Below are 21,816 nucleotides of genomic sequence, written 5' to 3' on the forward strand. Positions count from 1 at the left end.
TATGAAACAAGATTTAGCAAAGGAGGCCACTTCTAGCTATATACATAGTAAGGAAAGAACACTGTGCGGTCAGTAATAAAAACTAGAAAAAGTCCACCGCAGAGATATGCAAAAATCTCCACACCTGACTAAAGGTGTGGAGGGCAAAATCTGCAGCCCAGAGCTTCCAGCTTAGCTAAATAGATCCATACTGATAAGCTGGACAAATGAGCAAAACATAGAATGTGCTGAACAATAAAGTCCACAACAAATGGACTGCAAAAGGACAAGCAAGGACTTATCTTTGCTGAACTGGACAGAGTGTCAGGGAAATCCAAAAGAGCAGTGGCTCCAGGCAGGAACAATTGACAACTGGCATTGATTGAGGGCTAAGGCCAGACTAAAATAGCCGAGCCAGAAAGACGATCAGTGGAAGCAGCTGCTAATGCTAAATCCAAGAAGCAGCTATACCACTCAAAACCACAGGAGGGAGCCCAAGAGCAGAACTCACAAAAGTGCTACTCACAACCACCGGAGGGAGCCCAAGAGCGGAATTCACAACAGTACCCCCCCTTCAGGAGGGGTCACCGAACCCTCACCAGAGCCCCCAGGCCGATCAGGACGAGCCAAGTGAAAAGCACGAACCAAATCGGCAGCATGGACATCGGAGGCAACCACCCAAGAATTATCCTCCTGGCCATAACCCTTCCACTTAACAAGATACTGAAGCCTCCGCCTCGAAAAACGAGAATCCAAAATTTTCTCAACCACATATTCCAACTCCCCCTCAACCAACACCGGGGCAGGAGGATCAACAGACGGAACAACGGGCACCACATATCTCCGCAACAAAGATCTATGGAAAACATTGTGGATGGCAAAAGAGGCTGGAAGGGCCAAATGAAAAGACACTGGATTGATAATCTCAGAGATCTTATAAGGACCAATAAACCGAGGCTTGAACTTAGGGGAAGAAACCTTCATAGGAACATGACGAGAAGATAACCAGACTAAATCCCCCACACGAAGCCGAGGACCAACACACCGATGGCGGTTAGCAAAACGCTGAGCCTTTTCCTGAGACAACGTCAAATTGTCTACCACATGAGTCCAAATCTGCTGTAACCTGTCCATCACAGAATCTACACCAGGACAATCAGAAGGCTCAACCTGCCCTGAAGAAAAACGAGGATGGAAACCAAAATTACAAAAAAAGGCGAAACCAAAGTAGCCGAACTGGCCCGATTATTAAGGGCAAACTCGGCCAACGGCAAGAAAGCCACCCAATCATCCTGATCAGCAGACACAAAGCATCTCAAATAGGTTTCCAAGGTTTGATTAGTTCGCTCAGTTTGGCCATTTGTCTGAGGATGGAACGCCGAAGAAAAAGACAAATTAATGCCCATCCTAGCACAAAAGGCCCGCCAAAACCTGGAAACAAACTGGGAACCTCTGTCAGACACAATATTTTCCGGAATGCCATGCAAACGAACCACATGCTGAAAAAACAATGGAACCAAATCAGAGGAGGAAGGCAATTTAGGCAAAGGTACCAAATGGACCATTTTAGAGAACCGGTCACAAACCACCCAGATAACAGACATCCTCTGGGACACAGGAAGATCCGAAATAAAATCCATGGAAATATGCGTCCAGGGCCTCTCAGGGACAGGCAAAGGCAAAAGCAACCCACTAGAGCGGGAACAGCAAGGCTTGGCCCGGGCACAAGTCCCACAGGACTGCACAAAAGAACGCACATCCCGCGACAAGGAAGGCCACCAAAAGGACCTAGCCACCATATCTCTGGTACCAAAAATCCCAGGATGACCAGCCAACACCGAACAATGGACCTCAGAAATTACCTTACTTGTCCATCTATCAGGAACAAACAGCTTCCCCACAGGACAGTGGTCAGGTTTATCAGCCTAAAATTCCTGAAGCACCCGCCGTAAATCAGGGGAGATGGCAGAAAGAATCACCCCTTCCCTAAGAATGCCAACTGGCTCAAGAACTCCAGGAGAATCAGGCAAAAAACTCCTAGAGAGGGCATCCGCTTTAACATTCTTAGATCCCGGAAGATATGAAACCACAAAATCGAAACGGGAGAAAAACAGGGACCATCGAGCCTGTCTAGGGTTCAGCCGCTTGGCCGACTCGAGGTAAACCAGATTCTTATGAACGGTCAAGACCACAATTCGGTGCTTGGCCCCCTCAAGCCAATGTCGCCACTCCTCAAATGCCCACTTCATAGCCAACAACTCCCGATTGCCGACATCATAATTGCGTTCCGCAGGCGAAAACTTTCGGGAAAAGAAGGCACATGGTTTCATCAAGGAACCATCAGAATTCTTCTGTGACAAAATGGCCCCTGCCCCAATCTCAGAAGCGTCAACCTCAACCTGAAAAGGAAGAGACACATCCGGCTGATGCAAGACAGTGGCAGAAGTAAATCGGCGCTTAAGCTCCTGAAAGGCCTCAACAGCCTCAGAGGACCAATTTGTCACATCAGCGCCTTTCTTCGTCAAATCGGTCAGGGGCTTAACCACACTAGAGAAGTTGGCAATGAAACGGCGATAAAAATTAGCAAAGCCCAAAAATTTCTGAAGGCTCTTCACAGATGTGGGTTGAATCCAGTCATGAATGGCTTGGACCTTAACAGGATCCATTTCTATAGACGAAGGAGAAAAAATAAACCCCAATAAAGAGACCTTCTGAACTCCAAATAGGCACTTAGACCCCTTCACAAATAGAGCATTATCACGAAGGATCTGGAACACCATCCTGACCTGCTTCACATGAGACTCCCAATCATTGGAAAAAATCAAAATATCATCCAAATACACAATCAAGAATTTATCAAGATAATTGCGGAAAATGTCATGCATGAAGGACTGAAATACAGAAGGAGCATTAGAAAGCCCGAAAGGCATCACCAGGTATTCAAAATGGCCTTCGGGCGTATTAAATGCAGTTTTCCATTCGTCACCCTGTTTAATACGAACAAGATTATATGCCCCTCGAAGGTCAATGTTGGTAAACCAACTAGCCCCCTTAATCCGAGCAAACAAATCAGAGAGCAAAGGTAAAGGGTATTGGAATTTGACCGTGATCTTATTAAGAAGGCGATAATCAATACAGGGTCTCAAGGAGCCATCCTTCTTGGCAACAAAAAAGAATCCCGCTCCCAATGGTGACGAAGACGGCCGAATATGCCCCTTCTCCAAGGACTCCTTAACATAGCTCCGCATAGCGGTATGTTCTGGCACAGACAGGTTAAAAAGTCGGCCCTTAGGGAACTTAGAGCCTGGAATCAAGTCAATAGCACAATCACAGTCCCTATGTGGAGGAAGGGAACTGGACTTGGGCTCATCGAATACATCCTGGAAATCTGACAAAAATTCAGGAACATCAGAAGAGGGGGAAGAGGAAATTGACATTAAAGGAACGTCACTATGTACCCCTTGACAACCCCAACTAGTCACAGACATCGATTTCCAATCCAACACTGGATTGTGTACTTGTAACCATGGAAAACCCAGTACAACAACATCATGTAAATTATGCAACACCAGAAAACGACAATCTTCCTGATGTGCTGGAGCCATGCACATAGTCAACTGAGTCCAATACTGAGGTTTATTTTTGGCCAATGGTGTAGCATCAATACCCCTCAAAGGAATAGGGCTCTGCAAAGGTTGCAAAGAAAAACCACAGCGCCTGGCAAATTCTAAGTCCATTAGGTTCAGGGCAGCGCCTGAATCCACAAATGCCATGACAGAGAAAGATGACAATGAGCAAATCAGGGTCCCAGACAGGAGAAACTTAGGCTGTACAGTACTAATGGTAACAGATCTAGCGACCATCTTAATACGCTTAGGGCAATCAGAGATAGTATGAGCTGAATCAACACAGTAAAAACACAGCCCATTCTGACGTCTGTATCCCCTCTGTTCCGCTCTAGTCAGAATCCTATCACATAGCATAGGCTCAGAACTCCGCTCAGAGGATGCTGCCATATGGTGCACCACTTTGCGCTCACGCAGGCGCCGATCAATCTGAATGGCTAGAGACATAGATTCGCTCAGACCAACAGGCGTGGGGAACCCCACCATAACATCTTTAAGGGCTTCAGAAAGACCCTTTCTGAAAATTGCTGCCAGAGCGTCCTCATTCCATTTAGTGAGCACAGACCATTTTCTAAATTTCTGGCAGTATAATTCTGCCGCTTCCTGACCCTGGCACAGAGCCAACAAGGTTTTTTCCGCATGATCCACAAAGTTAGGTTCGTCATACAATAATTCGAGCGATTGAAAAAAATGCATCTACATTAAGCAATGCCGGATCCCCTGACTCAAGGGAGAATGCCCAGTCCTGAGGGTCACCACGCAGCAGAGAAATAACTATTTTAACTTGCTGAGTGGGGTCACCAGAGGAACGGGTTTCAGAGCAAAAAACAATTTGAAGTTATTTTTAAAGTTCAAAAATGTAGATCTATCCCCGTAAAACAAATCTGGAGTAGGAATTCTAGGCTCTAAGGCTGGAGTCTGAACAACATAATCTTGGATACTCTGAACTCTTGCAGCAAGCTGATCCACACGAGAAAACAGACCCTGAACATTCATGTCCGCGCCCAAATCCACCCAGAGATTAAGAGGAAGGAAAAAGACAAAACAGACTAAAGAAAAAAAAATGGCTCAGAACTCTTTTTCTTTTCCTTCTTTTGAGATGCATTCAACTCATTTTTGGCCAGTTGTACTGTTATGGACTGGTAATTTAGGAGCGACATGCGACTAGCTCTGAGCAGGTGGTAACTATACAAACCGCAGTTCCTGATCTTAACACAACACTAGAAGTAGCCGTGGGATGTTCCTGTCACTCCCTGGACACCTCGTCACAGCCGGAGAACTAGCTACCCCTAAAGGTAGAAACAGGAAAGCTATCTTGCCTCAGAAAAAATCCCCAAAGGATAGGATAGCCCCCCACAAATATTGACTGTGAGAGGAGAAGGAAATGACATACGTAGTATGAAACAAGATTTAGCAAAGGAGGCCACTTCTAGCTATATACATAGTAAGGAAAGAACACTGTGCGGTCAGTAATAAAAACTAGAAAAAGTCCACCGCAGAGATATGCAAAAATCTCCACACCTGACTAAAGGTGTGGAGGGCAAAATCTGCAGCCCAGAGCTTCCAGCTTAGCTAAATAGATCCATACTGATAAGCTGGACAAATGAGCAAAACATAGAATGTGCTGAACAATAAAGTCCACAACAAATGGACTGCAAAAGGACAAGCAAGGACTTATCTTTGCTGAACTGGACAGAGTGTCAGGGAAATCCAAAAGAGCAGTGGCTCCAGGCAGGAACAATTGACAACTGGCATTGATTGAGGGCTAAGGCCAGACTAAAATAGCCGAGCCAGAAAGACGATCAGTGGAAGCAGCTGCTAATGCTAAATCCAAGAAGCAGCTATACCACTCAAAACCACAGGAGGGAGCCCAAGAGCAGAACTCACAAAAGTGCTACTCACAACCACCGGAGGGAGCCCAAGAGCGGAATTCACAACACTATTCCATCCGGTTTGCGTTTAGTTGGACCATCATTTATTTTTCAACAGGACAATGACCCCAAACACACCTCCAGGCTGTGTAAGGCTATTTCACCAAGAAGGAGAGCGATGGGGTGCTACGCCAGATGACCTGGCCTCCACAGTCACCAGACCTGAACCCAGTCGAGATGGTTTGGGGTGAGCTGGACCGCAGAGTGAAGGCAAAAGGGCCAACAAGTGCTAAGCATCTCTGGGAACTCCTTCAAGATTGTTGAAAGACCATTCCCGGTGACTACCTCTTGAAGCTCATCAAGAAAATGCCAAGAGTGTGCAAAGCAGTCATCAAAGCAAAAGGTGGATACTTTTAAGAACCTAGGATATAAGACATACGTTCAGTTGTGTCACACTTTTTTGTTAAGTATATAATTCCACATGTGTTAATTCATAGTTTTGATGCCTTCAGTGTGAATGTACAATTTTCATAGTCATGAAAATACAGAAAAATCTTTAAATGAGAAGGTGTGTCCAAACTTTTGGTCTGTACTGTATGTTTCATAATATTATCTCTCATTTATTATTCAATTCCATGTTTTTGAATTTACTACCACATCCGTCCTGGAGGTCCGAATTATTGCTTGTGCTGGAACTTCCAATTGAAGAGTTCACCTTTCACTCCTATAAGTGAACACTATCACTTTATTTTATATATTCTTTAATTGTATTATCTCATCATTATTATTTTTTTCATTCCCACTAGATGGGCGTGGGTTTGCTTAATGTTGAGCGAGGCCAGACACAGTCTAGTGAGAATGTGGCCTGAAGTACGCACATCACACGCCTGCGGTTCCACACACCGCTCCGCCGTACAGTCATGTCCCACAGTGTAAATCCATCTGAAGGGGTTAAATAATTTTACAACCAGGAGCCTGCTAATGCAGCTGCCCCTGGCTGTAAAAACTGGAGAATGAATGGAATGCAGCTTCGTTGACTTGCGGTGCTGCGCTCCCTGGTGGCATTAACTCATATGAACTCTAGTGTGAGAAAATATTCAGAAAAATTCCCACGCTAGAGTTCATATGAGTTTATGCCACCAGGGGGTGCATCACCGCAAGTCTACGAAGCTACGTTCCCCTGCATTCCATTCATTTCCCAGTTTTTACAGCCAGGGGCAGCTGCATTAGCAGGCTCCTGGTTGTAAAATTATTTGACCCCTTCAGATGGATTTACATTGTGGGACATGACTGTACTGTGGACAGGTATGGGATATTGTTTTTTTTATTTTTCCATTTTTTTCAGAAGATCGAGGGTCGTCAGTTGGATTGAGAATACAATAAAGATATTAAAACTCCAATTGTATTTATTTCATTAAAATACTTTATTCATAATGTGTGTGTGTTTATTTAACCCTTTATTACTATTGGATTAATAATGGACAGGTGTCTTACTGACATCTCTCCATTATTAACCAGGCTTAATGTCACCTTACATTAGCAAGGTGACATTAACCCTTTATTTCCCCATATCCCACCGCTACTCGGGAGTGGGAAGAGAGAGGCTAAGTGCCAGAAAAGGCACATCTTATGGATGCACCTTTTCTGGGGTTGCTGGGGGCAGATGTTTTTAGCCAGGGGGGGTAACAATAACCATGGTCCCTCTCTGGGCTATTAACCCCTTCCTGACATGCGCCGTACTAGTACTGCTCTGCGGAAACTGAGTTCCCGCAAACCGCAGTACTAGTACGGCGGCACGATCGCGCGGTCTCATAGTGAGCACCGCGGCGATCGCGTGCGGGTGTGAGCTGTATGTGACAGCTGACACCCCGCAGCAATGCCCACAAGCAGCGCTAGGGCCGATCGTGGGCATTTAACTGCTCTGATGCCGCTGTCAGTAGTGACAGCGACATAGAGGGGCATCGCGCAGGGACGGGAGCTCCCTGCGCTCTCCCACCGGAACAACGCGATGCGATCGCGTTGTTCCGGTGTTCTGACAGGAGTCCCCGGATCCAAAATGGCCACGGGGCTCCTTCCGAGTCCTTCACTGAGGTGACTTGCCGGCGCCTGCTCAGAGCAGGAGCCTGAAAGCCTCCTACACTACCTGTCAGATCGCTCATCTGACACAGTGCTATGCAAAGTGTCAGATCAGCGATCTGATGAAATATAGTGATGTCGCACCCTGGGACAATGTTAGAAAGTAAAAAAAAAAAACAGAATGTATAAAAAAATAAAAATCCCCAAATAAAGAAAAAATATATATATATTTTCCAATAAATCCATTTATTTATGTAAATGAAAAAAAAAACAATAAAAGTACACATATTTGGTATTGCCGCGTCCGTAACGACCCGCTCTATAAAACTGTCCCACTAGTTAACCCCTTCAGTGGACACCGCAAAAAAATAAATAAAAAACTACGCAAAAAACAATGCTTTATCATCATACTGCCGAACAAAAAGTGCAATAAAATGTGATCAAAAAGACAGATATAAATAACCATGGTACCGCTGAAAACGTCATCTTGTCCCACAAAAAAAAATCCACAATACAGCATCATCAGCAGAAAAATAAAAAAGTTATAGCTCTCAGAATAAAGCGATGCAAAAACAATTATTTTTTATATAAAATAGTTTTTATTGTGTAAAAGCGACAAAGCATAAAAAAATGATATAAATGAGGTATCGTTGTAATCGTACTAACCCAAAGAATAAAGCTGCTTTATCAATTTTAACCACACGTGGAACGGTATAAACGTCCCCCCACCCCCCAAAAGAAATTCAGGAATTGCTGGGTTTTGTTCATTCTGCCTCCCAAAAATTGGAATAAAAAGCGATAAAAAAATGTCATGTGCCCGAATATGGTACCAATAAAAACGTCAACTCGTCCCGCAAAAAACAAGACCTCACATGACTCTGTGGGCCAAAATATGGATAAATTATAGCTCTCAAAATGTGGTGATGCAAAAACTATTTTTTTGCAATAAAAAGCGTCTTTTAGTGTGTGACGGCTGCCAATCATAAAAATTGGCCAAAAAAAGCTATAAAAGTAAATCGAAACCCCCTTCATCACCACCTTAGTTAGGGAAAAATAATAAAATTTTAAAAATGTATTTATTTCCATTTTTTCATTAGGGTTAGGGTTAGGGTTGGGGATAAAGTTAGGGTTAGGGTTGGGGCTAAAGTTAGGGTTAGGGGTAAAGTTAGGGTTGGGGCTAAAGTTAGGGTTAGGGTCGGGGTTAGGGCTAAAGTTAGGGTTAGGGTTGGGGCTAAAGTTAGGGTTACGGTTGGGGCTAAAGTTAGGGTTTGGATTACATTTACAGTTGGGATTAAGGTTGGGATTAGGGTTAGGGGTGTGGTTAGGGTTATGGTTGGGATTAGGGTTAGGGGTGTGTTTGGGTTAGGGTTTCAGTTAGAATTGGGGGGTTTCTACTGTTTAGGCACATCTGGGGCTCTCCAAACGCGACATGGCGTCCGATCTCAATTCCAGCCAATTCTGCGTTGAAAAACTAAAACAGTGCTCCTTCCCTTCCGAGCTTTCCCGTGCGCCCAAACAGGGGTTTACCCCAACATATGGGGTATCAGCGTACTCAGAACAAATTGGACAACAACTTTTGGGGTTCAATTTCTCCTGTTACCCTTGGGAAAATAAAAATTTGGGGGCTAAAATATCATTTTTGTGGAAAAAAATATATTTTTTATTTTCACGGATCTGCGTTATAAACTTTAGCGAAACACTTGGGGGTTCAAAGTTCTCACAACACATCTAGATAAGTTACTTGGGGGGTCTAGTTTCCAATATGGCATCACTTGTGGGGGGTTTCTACTGTTTAGGTACATCAGGGGCTCTGTAAACGCAACGTGACACCCGCAGACCATTCCATCAAAGTCTGCATTCCAAAACAGCGCTCCTTCCCTTCCGAGCTCTGCCATGTGCCCAAAAGGTGGTTCCCCCCACATATGGGGTATCAGCGTACTCAGGACAAATTGGACAACAACTTTTGGGGTCCAGATTCTCCTGTTACCCTTGGGAAAATAAAAAATTGCGGGCTAAAAGATCATTTTGTGGAAAAAATATTTTTTAATTTTCACGGCTCTACATTCTAAACTTTAGTGAAACAATTGGGGTTTCAAAGAGCTCATCACACATCTAGATAAGTTCCTTTGGGGTCTTCTTTCCAAAATGGGGTCACTTGTGAGGGGTTTCTACTGTTTAGGCACATCAGGGGCTCTCCAAACGCAACATGGGTTCCGATCTCAATTCCAGCCAATTTTGCATTGAAAAGTCAAATGGCGCTCCTTCCCTTCCGAGCTCTGCCATGCGCCCAAACAGTGGTTTACCCCCATATATGGGGTATCAGCGTACTCAGGACAAATTGCTCAACAACTTGTGGAGTCCAATTTGTCCTGTTACCCTTGGTAAAATAAAAAATTGGAGGCAAAAAGATCATATTTGTGAAAAAAATTAGATTTTTTTTTTTACGGCTCTACATTATAAACTTCTGTGAAGCATTTGGGGGTTCAAAGTGCTCAACACACATCTAGATTAGTTCCATAGGGGGTCTACTTTCCAAAATGGTGTCACTTGTGGGGGGTTTCCACTGTTTAGGCACATCAGGGGCTCTCCAAACGCGACATGGTGTCCGATCTCAATTCCAGCCAATTTTGCATTGAAAAGTAAAACGGCGCTCCTTCCCTTCCGAGCTCTGCCATACGCCCAAACAGTGGTTTACCCCCACACTCGGGTATCAGCGTACTCAGGACAAATTGCACAACAACTTTTGTGGTCCAATTTCTCCTGTTAGGCTACTTTCACACTAGTCCGTCAGTACGGGCCGTCACAAACCGTCGGCCCGACATACCGACAGTGTGCTAAATGTAGCACAACGTGGGCAGCGGATGCAGTCTTACGACGCATCTGCTGCCCAGTGTGATGAGCTGGGAGGAGGGGGCGAAGTTCCGGCCGCGCATGCGCAGTCGGAAAAAGCGGGACCGACGGACAAAAAAACGTTGCATGGAACTTTTTTGTGCGACGACGGATGCGACGTGTGCACTTCCGTCGGGATCCGTCGCTAATGCAAGTCTATGGGCAAAAAATGCATCCTGCAAGCACATTTGAAGGATGTGTTTTTTGCCCATAATGACGCATTGCGACGCTAGTGTGAAAGTAGCCTTACCCTTGGTAAAATAAAACAAATTGGATCTGAAGTAAAAATTTTGTGAAAAAAAGTTAAAAGTTCAATTTTTTTTAAACATTCCAAAAATTCCTGTGAAGCACCTGAAGGGTTAATAAACTTTTTGAATGTGGTTTTGAGTACCTTGAGGGGTGAAGTTTTTAGAATGGTGTCACTTTTGGGTATTTTACTACTATCATAAAGTACAATATGTCACAAGAAAACAATGTCAGAATCACCGGGATCTGTTGAAACGTTTCAGAGTTATGACCTCATAAAGTGACAGTGGTCAGAATTGAAAAAAATGGCCTGGTCAGGAAGTTGAAAACAGGTTTTGGGGTGAAGGGGTTAATATCTGCCCTCAGTCACTGTCTTTCCCACTCTGTCGGTGAAAATTGCGCGGGAGCCCACGTCAGTTTTTTCCGTGATTTAACCCTTTATTTTAACACCTAGAGCTTTCAAATTTTGCACACAGACACTACTAACATTATTAGTGAGGAATATGTAAAAAAAATATAACGGATATGAAATAGTTTACTGTATGTAAACCATGTCTCATATCCTGTCGGGTTTGGGAAGGAGATAGCAAAAGCCGGCAATTGAATTACCGGCTTTTCTGCTATCTAGCTCTGTATTATATATATATATGTGTGTGTGTCAATGACATACAGTATATATATCTCCCTATACTATGTGTAGACATTAATTTGATCTATTCTAACCTGTCAGTGTGATTTTACTGTACACCGCACTGAATTGCCGGCTTTTCTATAGAACACCGGTGCGTATTTCTCGCAGGTCACACTGCTGGTCCGTGTGTAATCCGTATTTTTCTCGCCCCCATAGACTTTCATTGGCGGATTTTTTGCGCAATACGCTGACAAACGCAGCATGCTGAGATTTTCTACGCCCGTAAAATACAGCTGAGAAATATACGGCAGATAGGAGCTGCCCCATAGAAAATCATTGGTCCGTGTGCAATGCGTAGTTTTTGCGCCTCTCATACGTCCGTGTTTCTCTCTAGTGTGACGCCGGCCTGAGATGTAAGGAATCACAGGTCTGCAGTCACATACTGTCACACAGAGCAACCGCAGACTGGCGGCCTACAGCCGGACAAACACTTCAACTCCTTCCAACAGACCAGTTATTCAAATCTGTGCCAATTGGCTAGTTGCCCACTTTGATGCCAGTTCTGATGCCCAGAACCTGTTTGGGCCGGGCCACGGTGACCTGGATTTGATGAGGGGCGTCACTGTGTGAGCTCAGTGGCCCAAAGTCGTTTAGCCCTCTCAGTAAAGCCCACCAGTGCCCGCTTTGATGCCCATTACTTGTGCTAGCTTTATATTTCTGCTCTTTTCATCACATCATAACACCTCGCTGTATTGTATATTTTATTACTATGATTTTTTTGTTATTTTTGTCATTAAACCTGTAAAAAAAAAAAAAAACAGAAAAAAAAATTGCCGAATAAGAAACTAAACAAAAAAGCAGCTTCAGCATCTGTGCCCATGTGTGGGGGCATCTCCTTCACTGCCAGGCGCCACTGGCAGGCACCGGGAAGCACCCAGCACTGTCTCCCCTGGGCGCATTACCTCAGCACATTACCCTGCACACCTCCCCGACACCCCGGCGTTGCACTGCGCGCCATTGTCTGAGGATCGCCTGCGGCTCAGTGGCGCCTAAGCAGAGCGCAGCCGGCAGCCTGGCAGCGCTGAGGACACGCCAGCAGACCCTGCTACTAGGAGATGTACGGTACCAGGGCTGGGTCACAGCAGCGCCTCTTCTCTCTGAGGTTTAAAGTTTCAGCAGCTGTGGAAAGTGAATGGTAGAGGCAGCAGAGTGCCAGTGTGCCAGGGCACCGTCCTCCCGGGGCACCACTGGCTCTGGGGCAGCGCCGGGGGGCAGTCATCTGGGTGGAGGTGCTCCTCCTGACATAGGCGCAGTGCACACCCTAATGAAGACGTTGTGACTTGTCACCCAGGAAGCGATGTCTGCTCGCTCTGCCCTGCTTTAACCACCTTGGCATCTGGCTGGCGCAGTGTTCTGCTTCCTCCCACCACAATCATGGCTGATTCCTCCTCGCCGGACCTCAGAGACATAGAACTCAAGCTGGGGCGCAAGGTGCCCGAGAGCCTGGCACGGTCCCTGCGGGAGGAGCACTGCGACTGGCAGAAGGGTGCCCCAGACTCGCCGTGCCCGCTCAGCCCTGCTCAGCCCAGCACCCTGGAGAGACTGGAAACCAAGCTGCAGCTTCTCAGGAAAGACATGGTGAGGATCAGCAGTGCCAGTGCCCAGGTGTCTGCTACTGTGTGTGGGATAGCCTGTGCCAGCCCTGGGGTCTGCTACTGTGTGTGGGATAGCCTGTGCCAGCCCTGGGGTCTGCTACTATGTGTGGGAAAGCCTATGCCAGTGCCCTGGGGTCTGCTACTGTGTGTGGGATAGCCAGTGCCCTGGGGGGTCTGCTACTGTGTATGGGATAGCCTCTGCCAGTGCCCTGGGGTCTGCTACTATGTGTGGGAAAGCCTATGCCAGTGCCCTGGGTGGTCTGCTACTGTGTGTGGGATAGCCTATGCCAGTGCCCTGGGGTCTGCTACTGTGTGTGGGATAGCCAGTGCCCTGGGGGGTCTGCTACTGTGTATGGGATAGCCAGTGCCAGCCCTGGGGTCTGCTACTGTGTGTGGGATAGCCTGTGCCAGCCCTGGGGTCTGCTACTATGTGTGGGAAAGCCTATGCCAGTGCCCTGGGGTCTGCTACTGTGTGTGGGATAGCCAGTGCCCTGGGGGGTCTGCTACTGTGTATGGGATAGCCTCTGCCAGTGCCCTGGGGTCTGCTACTATGTGTGGGAAAGCCTATGCCAGTGCCCTGGGTGGTCTGCTACTGTGTGTGGGATAGCCTATGCCAGTGCCCTGGGGTCTGCTACTGTGTGTGGGATAGCCAGTGCCCTGGGGGGTCTGCTACTGTGTATGGGATAGCCAGTGCCAGCCCTGGGGTCTGCTACTGTGTGTGGGATAACCTATGCCAGCCCTGGAGGGTCTGCTACTGTGTGTGGGATAGCCTATGCCAGTGCCCTGGGGTCTGCTACTGAGTGTGGAATAGCCTATGCCAGTGCCCTGGGGTCTGCTACTGTGTGTAGGATTGCCTATGCCAGCCCTGGGGGGTGTGCTCCTTTATGTGGGATAGCCTATGCCAGTGCCCTGGCGTCTGCTACTGTGTGTGGGATAGCCTGTGCCAGTCCTGGGGTCTACTACTATGTGTGGGATAGCCTATGCCAGCCCTGGGGTCTGCTACTGTGTGTGGGATAGCCTGTGCCAGCCCTGGGGTCTGCTACTGTGTGTGGGATAGCCTGCGCCAGCCCTGGGGTCTGCTACTATGTGTGGAATAGCCTGTGCCAGCCCTGGGGTCTGCTACTGTGTGTGGAATAGCCTATGCCAGTGCCCTGGGGTCTGCTACTGTGTGTGGGATAGCCTGTACCAGCCCTGGGGGGTCTGCTACTGTGTGTGGGATAGCCTATGCCAGCCCTGGGGTCTGCTATTGTGTGTGGGATAGCCTATGCCAGTGCCTGGGGGGTCTGTTACTGTGTGTGGGATAGCCTATGCCAGTGCCCTGGGGTCTGCTACTGTGCGTGGGATAGCCTGTGCCAGCCCTGGGGTCTGCTGCTGTGTGTGGGATAGCCTATGCCAGTGCCTGGGGGGGTCTGCTACTGTGTGTGGGATAGCCTATGCCAGTGCCCTGGGGTCTGTTACTGTATGTGGGATAGCCTATGCCAGTGCCCTGGGGTCTGCTACTGTGTGTGGGATAGCCTGTGCCAGCCCTGGGGTCTGCTGCTGTGTGTGGGATAGCCTATGCCAGTGCCTGGGGGGTCTGCTACTGTGTATGGGATAGCCTATGCCAGCCCTGGGGTCTGCTACTGTGTGTGGGATAGCCTATACCAGGCTGCTGTTCACCATTATACAAGAGCAGTATATGGGCACAGTGCAGGCACTAGAATGCCAAAATGTCCGCACTCAATAGCAGAATATGTATACACACACCATTGTTGGTGGGCATAAGAATGCCAATGTACCCCTATACATTAGCACCACACACATACGTTATATACACACCCCATTTTTGGGTGGGCACTACAATGCCAATGCACGCTCATGCATCAGCATATTGTATTATATGTATTCTGCTTCTTATTCTATAAAACTTGTATATAGCACCAACAGATAGGGCGAGTATGTATGCAGCGCCTACAGATAGGGCGAGTATGTATGCAGCGCCTACAGATAGGGCGAGTATGTATGCAGCGCCTACAGATAGGGCGAGTATGTATGCAGTGCCTACAGATAGGGCGAGTATGTATGCAGCGCCTACAGATAGGGCGACTTTGTGTGCAGCGCCTACAAATAGGGCGACTTTGTGTGCAGCGCCTACAAATAGGGCGACTTTGTGTGCAGCGCCTACAGATAGGGCGACTTTGTGTGCAGCGCCTACAGATAGGGCGAGTATGTATGCAGCGCCTACAGATAGGGCGAGTATGTATGCAGCGCCTACAGATAGGGCGAGTATGTATGCAGCGCCTACAGATAGGGCGAGTTTGTATGCAGCGCCTACAGATAGGGCGAGTTTGTATGCAGCGCCTACAGATAGGGCGACTTTGTGTGCAGCGCCTACAGATAGGGCGACTTTGTGTGCAGCGCCTACAGATAGGGCGACTTTGTGTGCAGCGCCTACAGATAGGGCGACTTTGTGTGCAGCGCCTACAGATAGGGCGACTTTGTGTGCAGCGCCTACAGATAGGGCGACTTTGTGTGCAGCGCCTACAGATAGGGCGACTTTGTGTGCAGCGCCTACAGATAGGGTGACTTTGTGTGCAGCGCCTACAGATAGGGCGACTTTGTATGCAGCGCCTACAGATAGGGCGAGTTTGTATGCAGCGCCTACAGGAACTCTTGATTACATATAAAGACTGGACTTGTACTTCACAATCTCCTGAGAGCGTGAAATGTGGACAATGTGTGAGCTAAATAAATCAGCACAGCCCACCTCATCCTGTTCTGAGGTGGTCACAATGTATCAGTGTAGGGAAGGCGCAGAGTGCCTTTCATAGTATTGGTCTTTTCATATGGGACAGAGGAACCTTTTAGCCCCCACTAGGCTCTGGACCCGCGTGTGGTGCCTGCAACCCCTGTACCCACTAAACATCCTTGACCCTACATCCTGTATATACTGATGTGCCATAAACTTTAATCTTCATACTTTATGCCAACATACAACTACTGCTAACTTGGGAAGAACCCCAAAAATATACAGTGGGGGAAATAAGTATTTGATCCCTTGCTGATTTTGTAAGTTTGCCCACTGACAAAGACATGAACAGTGTATAATTTTAAAAGTACCGGTAGGTTAATTTTAACATTGAGAGATAGAATATCAAAAATAAAATCCCTGACATTGTTTGAGCTGCTCTTTGCGGATTTGGTGCAATTCTGCGTGGAAAAAGCGCTGTGGATCCGACACAAAAACCGCAACGTATGCATATAGCCTAAAGCTCTTTGGTCTTGCCCATGTTGTAGAGGTTAGAGTCTGACTGATTAATTGAGTCTGTGGACAGGAGTCTTTTAGGCTACTTTCACACTAGCGTCGTGCACTGCACGTCGCTATGCGTCGTTTTGTAGAAAAAACGCATCCTTCAAAAGTGCTTGCAAGATGCGTTTTTTTCTCCATTGACTTGCATTAGCGACTCAGTGCGACGCATTGCCACACATCGCAACCGTCGTGCAACGGTTGCGTCGGACCGTCGCCACCAAAAAACGTTGCTTGTAACGTTTTTTGGTGTGTCGTGCCCATCTTTTCCGATCGCGCATGCGCGGCCGGAACTCCGCCCCCACCTCCCCGCACCTCACAATGGGGCAGCGGATGCGTTGAAAAACAGCATCCGCTGCCCCCGTTGTGAGGCGCTTCCACAGTATGCGTCTTTGCGCCGCAACGTCGCATTGCGACGTGCAGTGCACGACGCTAATGTGAAAGTAGCCTTATGAAGGTGACTATGTAAGACAGCTGTCTTTACTGCAGGTAACGAGTTGGTAAGGAGCGTCTAACTGGTCTGTAGGAGCCAGAAGTCTTAATGGTTGGTAGGGGATCAAATACTTATTTCTCACTGCAAAATGCAAATAAATTTGTATACCATATATGCTCGTGTATAAGTCGACCCGAGTATAAGCCGAAGTGCCTAATTTTGCCTTAAAAAACTGGGAAAACTTATTGGTATGCGTGGTTCCTCATCCCCTTGCTTATCTGCATGGCTCCTTACCTCCATCTTTATATGTGTGGCTCCTTATTGCCTTCCTTGTATGCATGGGCTCCTTATTCCCATCACTGTATGCATGGCTCCTTATTGCCATCTGGAGCGCCCCCACGTTAAGGGCAATGGGGTACTCGGTACCGGGTCCCTCTCTCTCGGTTCTGGGGATGTCACGGTGGCCCGACCCGGTCCGTGGCCCTTCTGAGGGGTGTCCAATTAAAGGTGAAGTTTGTCTGGTGTTTGTGACGCCACCTGTGGTATTCGGTCAGGGTGACCGACACTGCTTAGGGGTCCGCTGGGGTGATGGAATGGCAGCTAGATGGTATACCTTCCCACAGGTGAAGTATGTCCCCAGGGCTTCCCAGATGTGTAGGTAGTGATGGTGGACGATGTAAGGCGCAATGAATAACGAGGACACAAAGGTTGCAGTCTCTTTACCTTTTACTAAAGACTTCAGCGTCCACAGTCCAGAGTACCGTTCACAGGGTAGGCAGAGTCTGGCTGGTCCAAAGGCCTATCTAGAGTTCTCTTAACCAGGTGGAAATCAGTAGCCTTCCTACTAGCGCCTGTGTGTTGTAGTACCTCCCTGCTGAGCACCACGGGATAGTCCTCACAACTCTCGTAGATGTTTCTGATGTTCTCTCTCTCTCTGTCCCCCAGATGGTATGGATAGGACAACCCGTATGACTGGGATAGCCTAGAGACTCCCCGACCCCCACAATTTGCCACCGTGTCTTCTTAGGTATTAAGGTCGGGCAGCCAACTTGGAATTGACTGTCCTGCCGGTCTCTGAAGTAATGCGTAGTGTCAATTACTCCCTCGGTGTTCCGGCCACCGGCTACGCGCCTCAGAAGGAGGCTGCCGATCTTGGGGCAGGACTCCTCCCGGTATTATCTCCTTGTGCTGTGACTTCGTTTCTCACTCTCCACAATACAATTCCTTCCTTGTCCTTTCTTAGGATGCTGCCGCACGTAGGGGCAGGCGCAGCTCCGTAGCTTTCTATCTCGTGCTAGGCCTCTGTCAGGATCCCACCCCTGACAGGGACCCTCTGTCTGCAGCTCCGATGTTCCTCCTTTTTCCAGTCAGCCTAACTTTCTATCCAACCCACCAGTTTTACCCGTATGTGAAGAGTGCCCTAATAGAAGCAAGGCTCCCCCTGGTGGACTGGAGTGTGAAGTGTAGTGTGTGACTTGTGATACCTGGAAAGATGAACTCCTTTAGTACCATCAGACGTAATATCACTCCCCCTGGTGGAAGAGCGACATTACTGCAACGACCAGGACTCTGGGGCACTGCACATCCTTGTATGCATGGCTCCTTATTCCCTTCCTTGTCTGCGTGGCTCCTTATTTCTATCCTTGTATGCATGGCTCCTTATTCCCATCCTTGTATGCGTGGCTCGTTATCCCCATCCTTGTCTGCATGGCTCCTTATTCCCATCCTTGTATGCATGGCTTCTTGTTTCCATCCTTGTATGCATGGCTCCTTATATCCATCCTTGTCTGCATGGGTCCTTATTCCCATCCTTGTATGCATGGCTCCTTATTCCCATCCTTGTCTGCATGGCTCCTTATTCCCATCCCTGTATGCATGGCTCCTTACTCTCATCCATGTATGCATGGCTCCTTACTCTCATCCCTGTATACATGGCTCCTTATTCCCATCCTTGTCTGCATGGCTCCTTATTCCCATCCCTGTATGCATGGCTCCTTACTCTCATCCCTGTATGCATGGCTCCTTATTCCCATCCTTGTATGCATGGCTCCTTACTCTCATCCCTGTATGCATGGCTCCTTACTCTCATCCCTGTCTGCATGGCTCCTTATCCCCATCCTTGTCTGCATGGCTCGTTATCCCCATCCTTGTATGCATGGCTTCTTGTTTCCATCCTTGTATGCATGGCTCCTTATATCCATCCTTGTCTGCATGGGTCCTTATTCCCACCCTTGTATGCATGGCTCCTTATTCCCATCCTTGTCTGCATGGCTCCTTACTCTCATCCCTGTATGCATGGCTCCTTACTCTCATCCCTGTATGCATGGCTCCTTACTCTCATCCTTGTCTGCATGGCTCCTTATTCCCATTCTTGTATGCATGGCTCTTTACTGTCATCCCTGTATGCATGGCTCCTTACTCTCATCCCTGTATGCATGGCTCCTTATTCCCATCCTTGTATGCATGGCTCCTTAATGGTTCCTCATCCCCATCCTTGTATATATGACTGCCCATGAGAAAAGCATAAAAAAACCCATCCTACTTACCTTCCCTTTGCCCTTTCGCAGCGTCTCATTCCGGCTTCCAGCTGCTCTTCTGGTCGGGTGATCACGAGTGCCCGTTCATTGTAATTCACCTCTCTCCAGCCTATGGGAGTGGAGAGAGGTGAATATTCATTACCTTAATAAGCGGACACCTGTTAGAGCCCGGCAGCAGTTGGAGGCCGGCGGCTGCGGCTGTAACTATGCATGCTATAAGAGAAATGAAAATTAATTGCCAGTGCAGTGAATATTAATTTCTCTTTAGCAGCGGGAACAGGCTTTAGCAGCAGCTGTTGGCTCCTGCCTCCTGTGACCCGTTGCTCCGCTGCTCCCCTTCCCCCACCATAAACTGGGACACTTACTCTTGTATAAGCTGAGGGAGGCATTTTCAGCATAAAAAAAGTGCTGAAAAACTCGGCTTATACACGAGTATATACGGTAATTTATACAATGTAATTTTCTGGATTTTATTTTTGATATTCTATCTCTCAATGTTAAAATTAACCTACACTTAAAATTATAGACTGTTCATGTCCTTGTCAGTGGGCAAACTTACAAAATCAGCAAGGGATCAAATATTTCTTTCCCCTACTGCATGTATATATATAGCTGTCACGCTCTGGTCGGGAGAGCCGCAGCCAGTCCGTGCATTGCGGTCAGAGTTCGGACCTCTATCCGCAGACCTCTAAATGAGCCCTGATTCTGAACACAGCCACTTCCCCAATTACAAGAGGGTGTTCACACTTCCACAATCACATTTTTTTAGTTTTACAACTCCCCCCTTAGATTGATTTCAGTTTGTTTCTCAATTGAATTGTAAAGATTCTGGGTGACATTAAAGGTGTGAAATGATTCTTCTTGGTATAATTATGGTTTTTTACATAACAAAAATCTGGTATTTTTACAAGGATGCTTAAACTTTTTATATCCACTGTACATTTCCTCTTGACAAAAATATTCCTTAAAAGGTTGTCCACAGCTTCGGACAACTACTCTTCACTCACTCTGTGTCCCCCAAGTGAAGTATCAGCACCTGTAATCACCTGCAGTCAATCAGCCGGACATAATTGACATCCAGATGACTTAAGAGCAGGGGTCAGTGAAGGGACCGCTGATTGGCCGCAGGGATCACCGGCCCCAGGAGAGCCGCTCTGGCTCTACACTGAAGGCGCCAGAGTATAGGTGTTAGCATTTTACATAGTGATTGAGAAGAGGTTGTCCAAGTAGTGGACAATCCCTTTAATTGCAATAGACGCTTTTAACAATATAATGTGTCTTGCTATTTGTCTTTGAGTAATAAGACAAAAAATTAAGTTGTTGCCAATATCGACGTAATTGACCCATCATCTAAACTTTATAGGGACCTCCTGACCTCCCCATAGAGATGATGTGTGGAGACATGATGGCTGGCAGATTCAATGCAAACAGCCGGTCCTTTCATCTTGTGTGACCTCAGTTTTCTCCGTGCTTCTTTCCACTTAAATATTCAGGTGTATGGGGAAGTCGGGGACGATAACTTTGGGCAGAATGTTAGTACATATGGTACAGTATGTAACCAACTACTGGACGACGATTCCTTATTAAGGTGCTGCATGATGCTTACCACCTGGACCATGCTGCTCTTAGCTCCGTGTTTCCTGAGGGTCTCCTGACATAATGTCATATGACTGCTATAGCATCACAAACCACTTTTTGGCTGCATTCGCCACTGATTGACTTCAACTGTCACAGTGTAGAGACCTGCAGAGTAGCCCCCATCCGGGAGGTAAGGATGATTTTTTCCTTTTTTTTTATTTTATGTAGTCCTCTGGGGTCATTGATAAGAAGTTGCCAAGGAGTAGACATCTCCTTCAGGTGTTGGGGCAAGGAAGCACAGGACACCAGAGATCTTCTAGAGTCCATGCCTTGTCTGGTCAGACATCTTTTGGCAGCACAAGGAACAACTGAACAATATTAGGCAGGTGTTTTTTGCGTTATGGCCGATCACGGTTCATTCTTCCAATCAACAGTGTTGTTCATGTTGATAAAGGGAATCTGGAACCAGGTTTTGGTTGCCGCATCTGACAGCAGCATAATGTAGGGGCAGAGACATTGTGTACACTGTGCATTGGCAAAAAAGGGCAAATCTGTGGTGTGGGCGTGTTTGGACTACCTGGGAGTGGGTTTACTTGTCCTGTAGTGATAATCTCCTCCTGATTAATCAGTGATTTTATAAAAACTACACGAAGCAGCCTAGTAAGTGACACATAGCTGGAATCTCTACATTATGCTGCTCTCAGATTAGGTGGGGAAAACCTGGCGACAGATTCCCTTTAAGAAGAATCTTTCATAGCCTGTGGAAATATTTCCTTATAGGAAGCTCCATATGTATACAGTAATTCTGCATAGATCTACTAATAGACACATAAGACCAAACTCTGGGTATGTGCTCTATGACCCTGAGTGATGGTGCAGTGACATCTTTCTAAGGAAGTGTTCTGATTCCCATCAAAGCTGCCAAACCATTCTCACATATGGCACATGGTGTACCTGATCTGTGCGATTGCCTTGACTGAACTTTTTGTCCTAAATCAACAAGTGGAAA

General features: G+C 47.1%; 1 protein-coding gene across 1 annotated transcript in view; it reads left to right on the forward strand.

The window, feature by feature from the left end:
• The first annotated feature begins 12,319 nt into the window (after positions 1–12,319).
• The window catches only part of LURAP1L (leucine rich adaptor protein 1 like), a 37,239-nt gene continuing 27,742 nt past the window's right edge, over positions 12,320–21,816 (forward strand). The window contains exon 1 of the mRNA XM_077249219.1: positions 12,320–12,956. Within this exon, the coding sequence (XP_077105334.1) occupies positions 12,753–12,956 (204 nt within the window). The 5' untranslated portion in view covers positions 12,320–12,752. The remainder of the gene's footprint in view (positions 12,957–21,816) is intronic.

This window comes from Ranitomeya variabilis, chromosome 1 (assembly GCF_051348905.1).
Source record: "Ranitomeya variabilis isolate aRanVar5 chromosome 1, aRanVar5.hap1, whole genome shotgun sequence".
Taxonomy (NCBI): Eukaryota; Metazoa; Chordata; class Amphibia; order Anura; family Dendrobatidae; genus Ranitomeya; species Ranitomeya variabilis.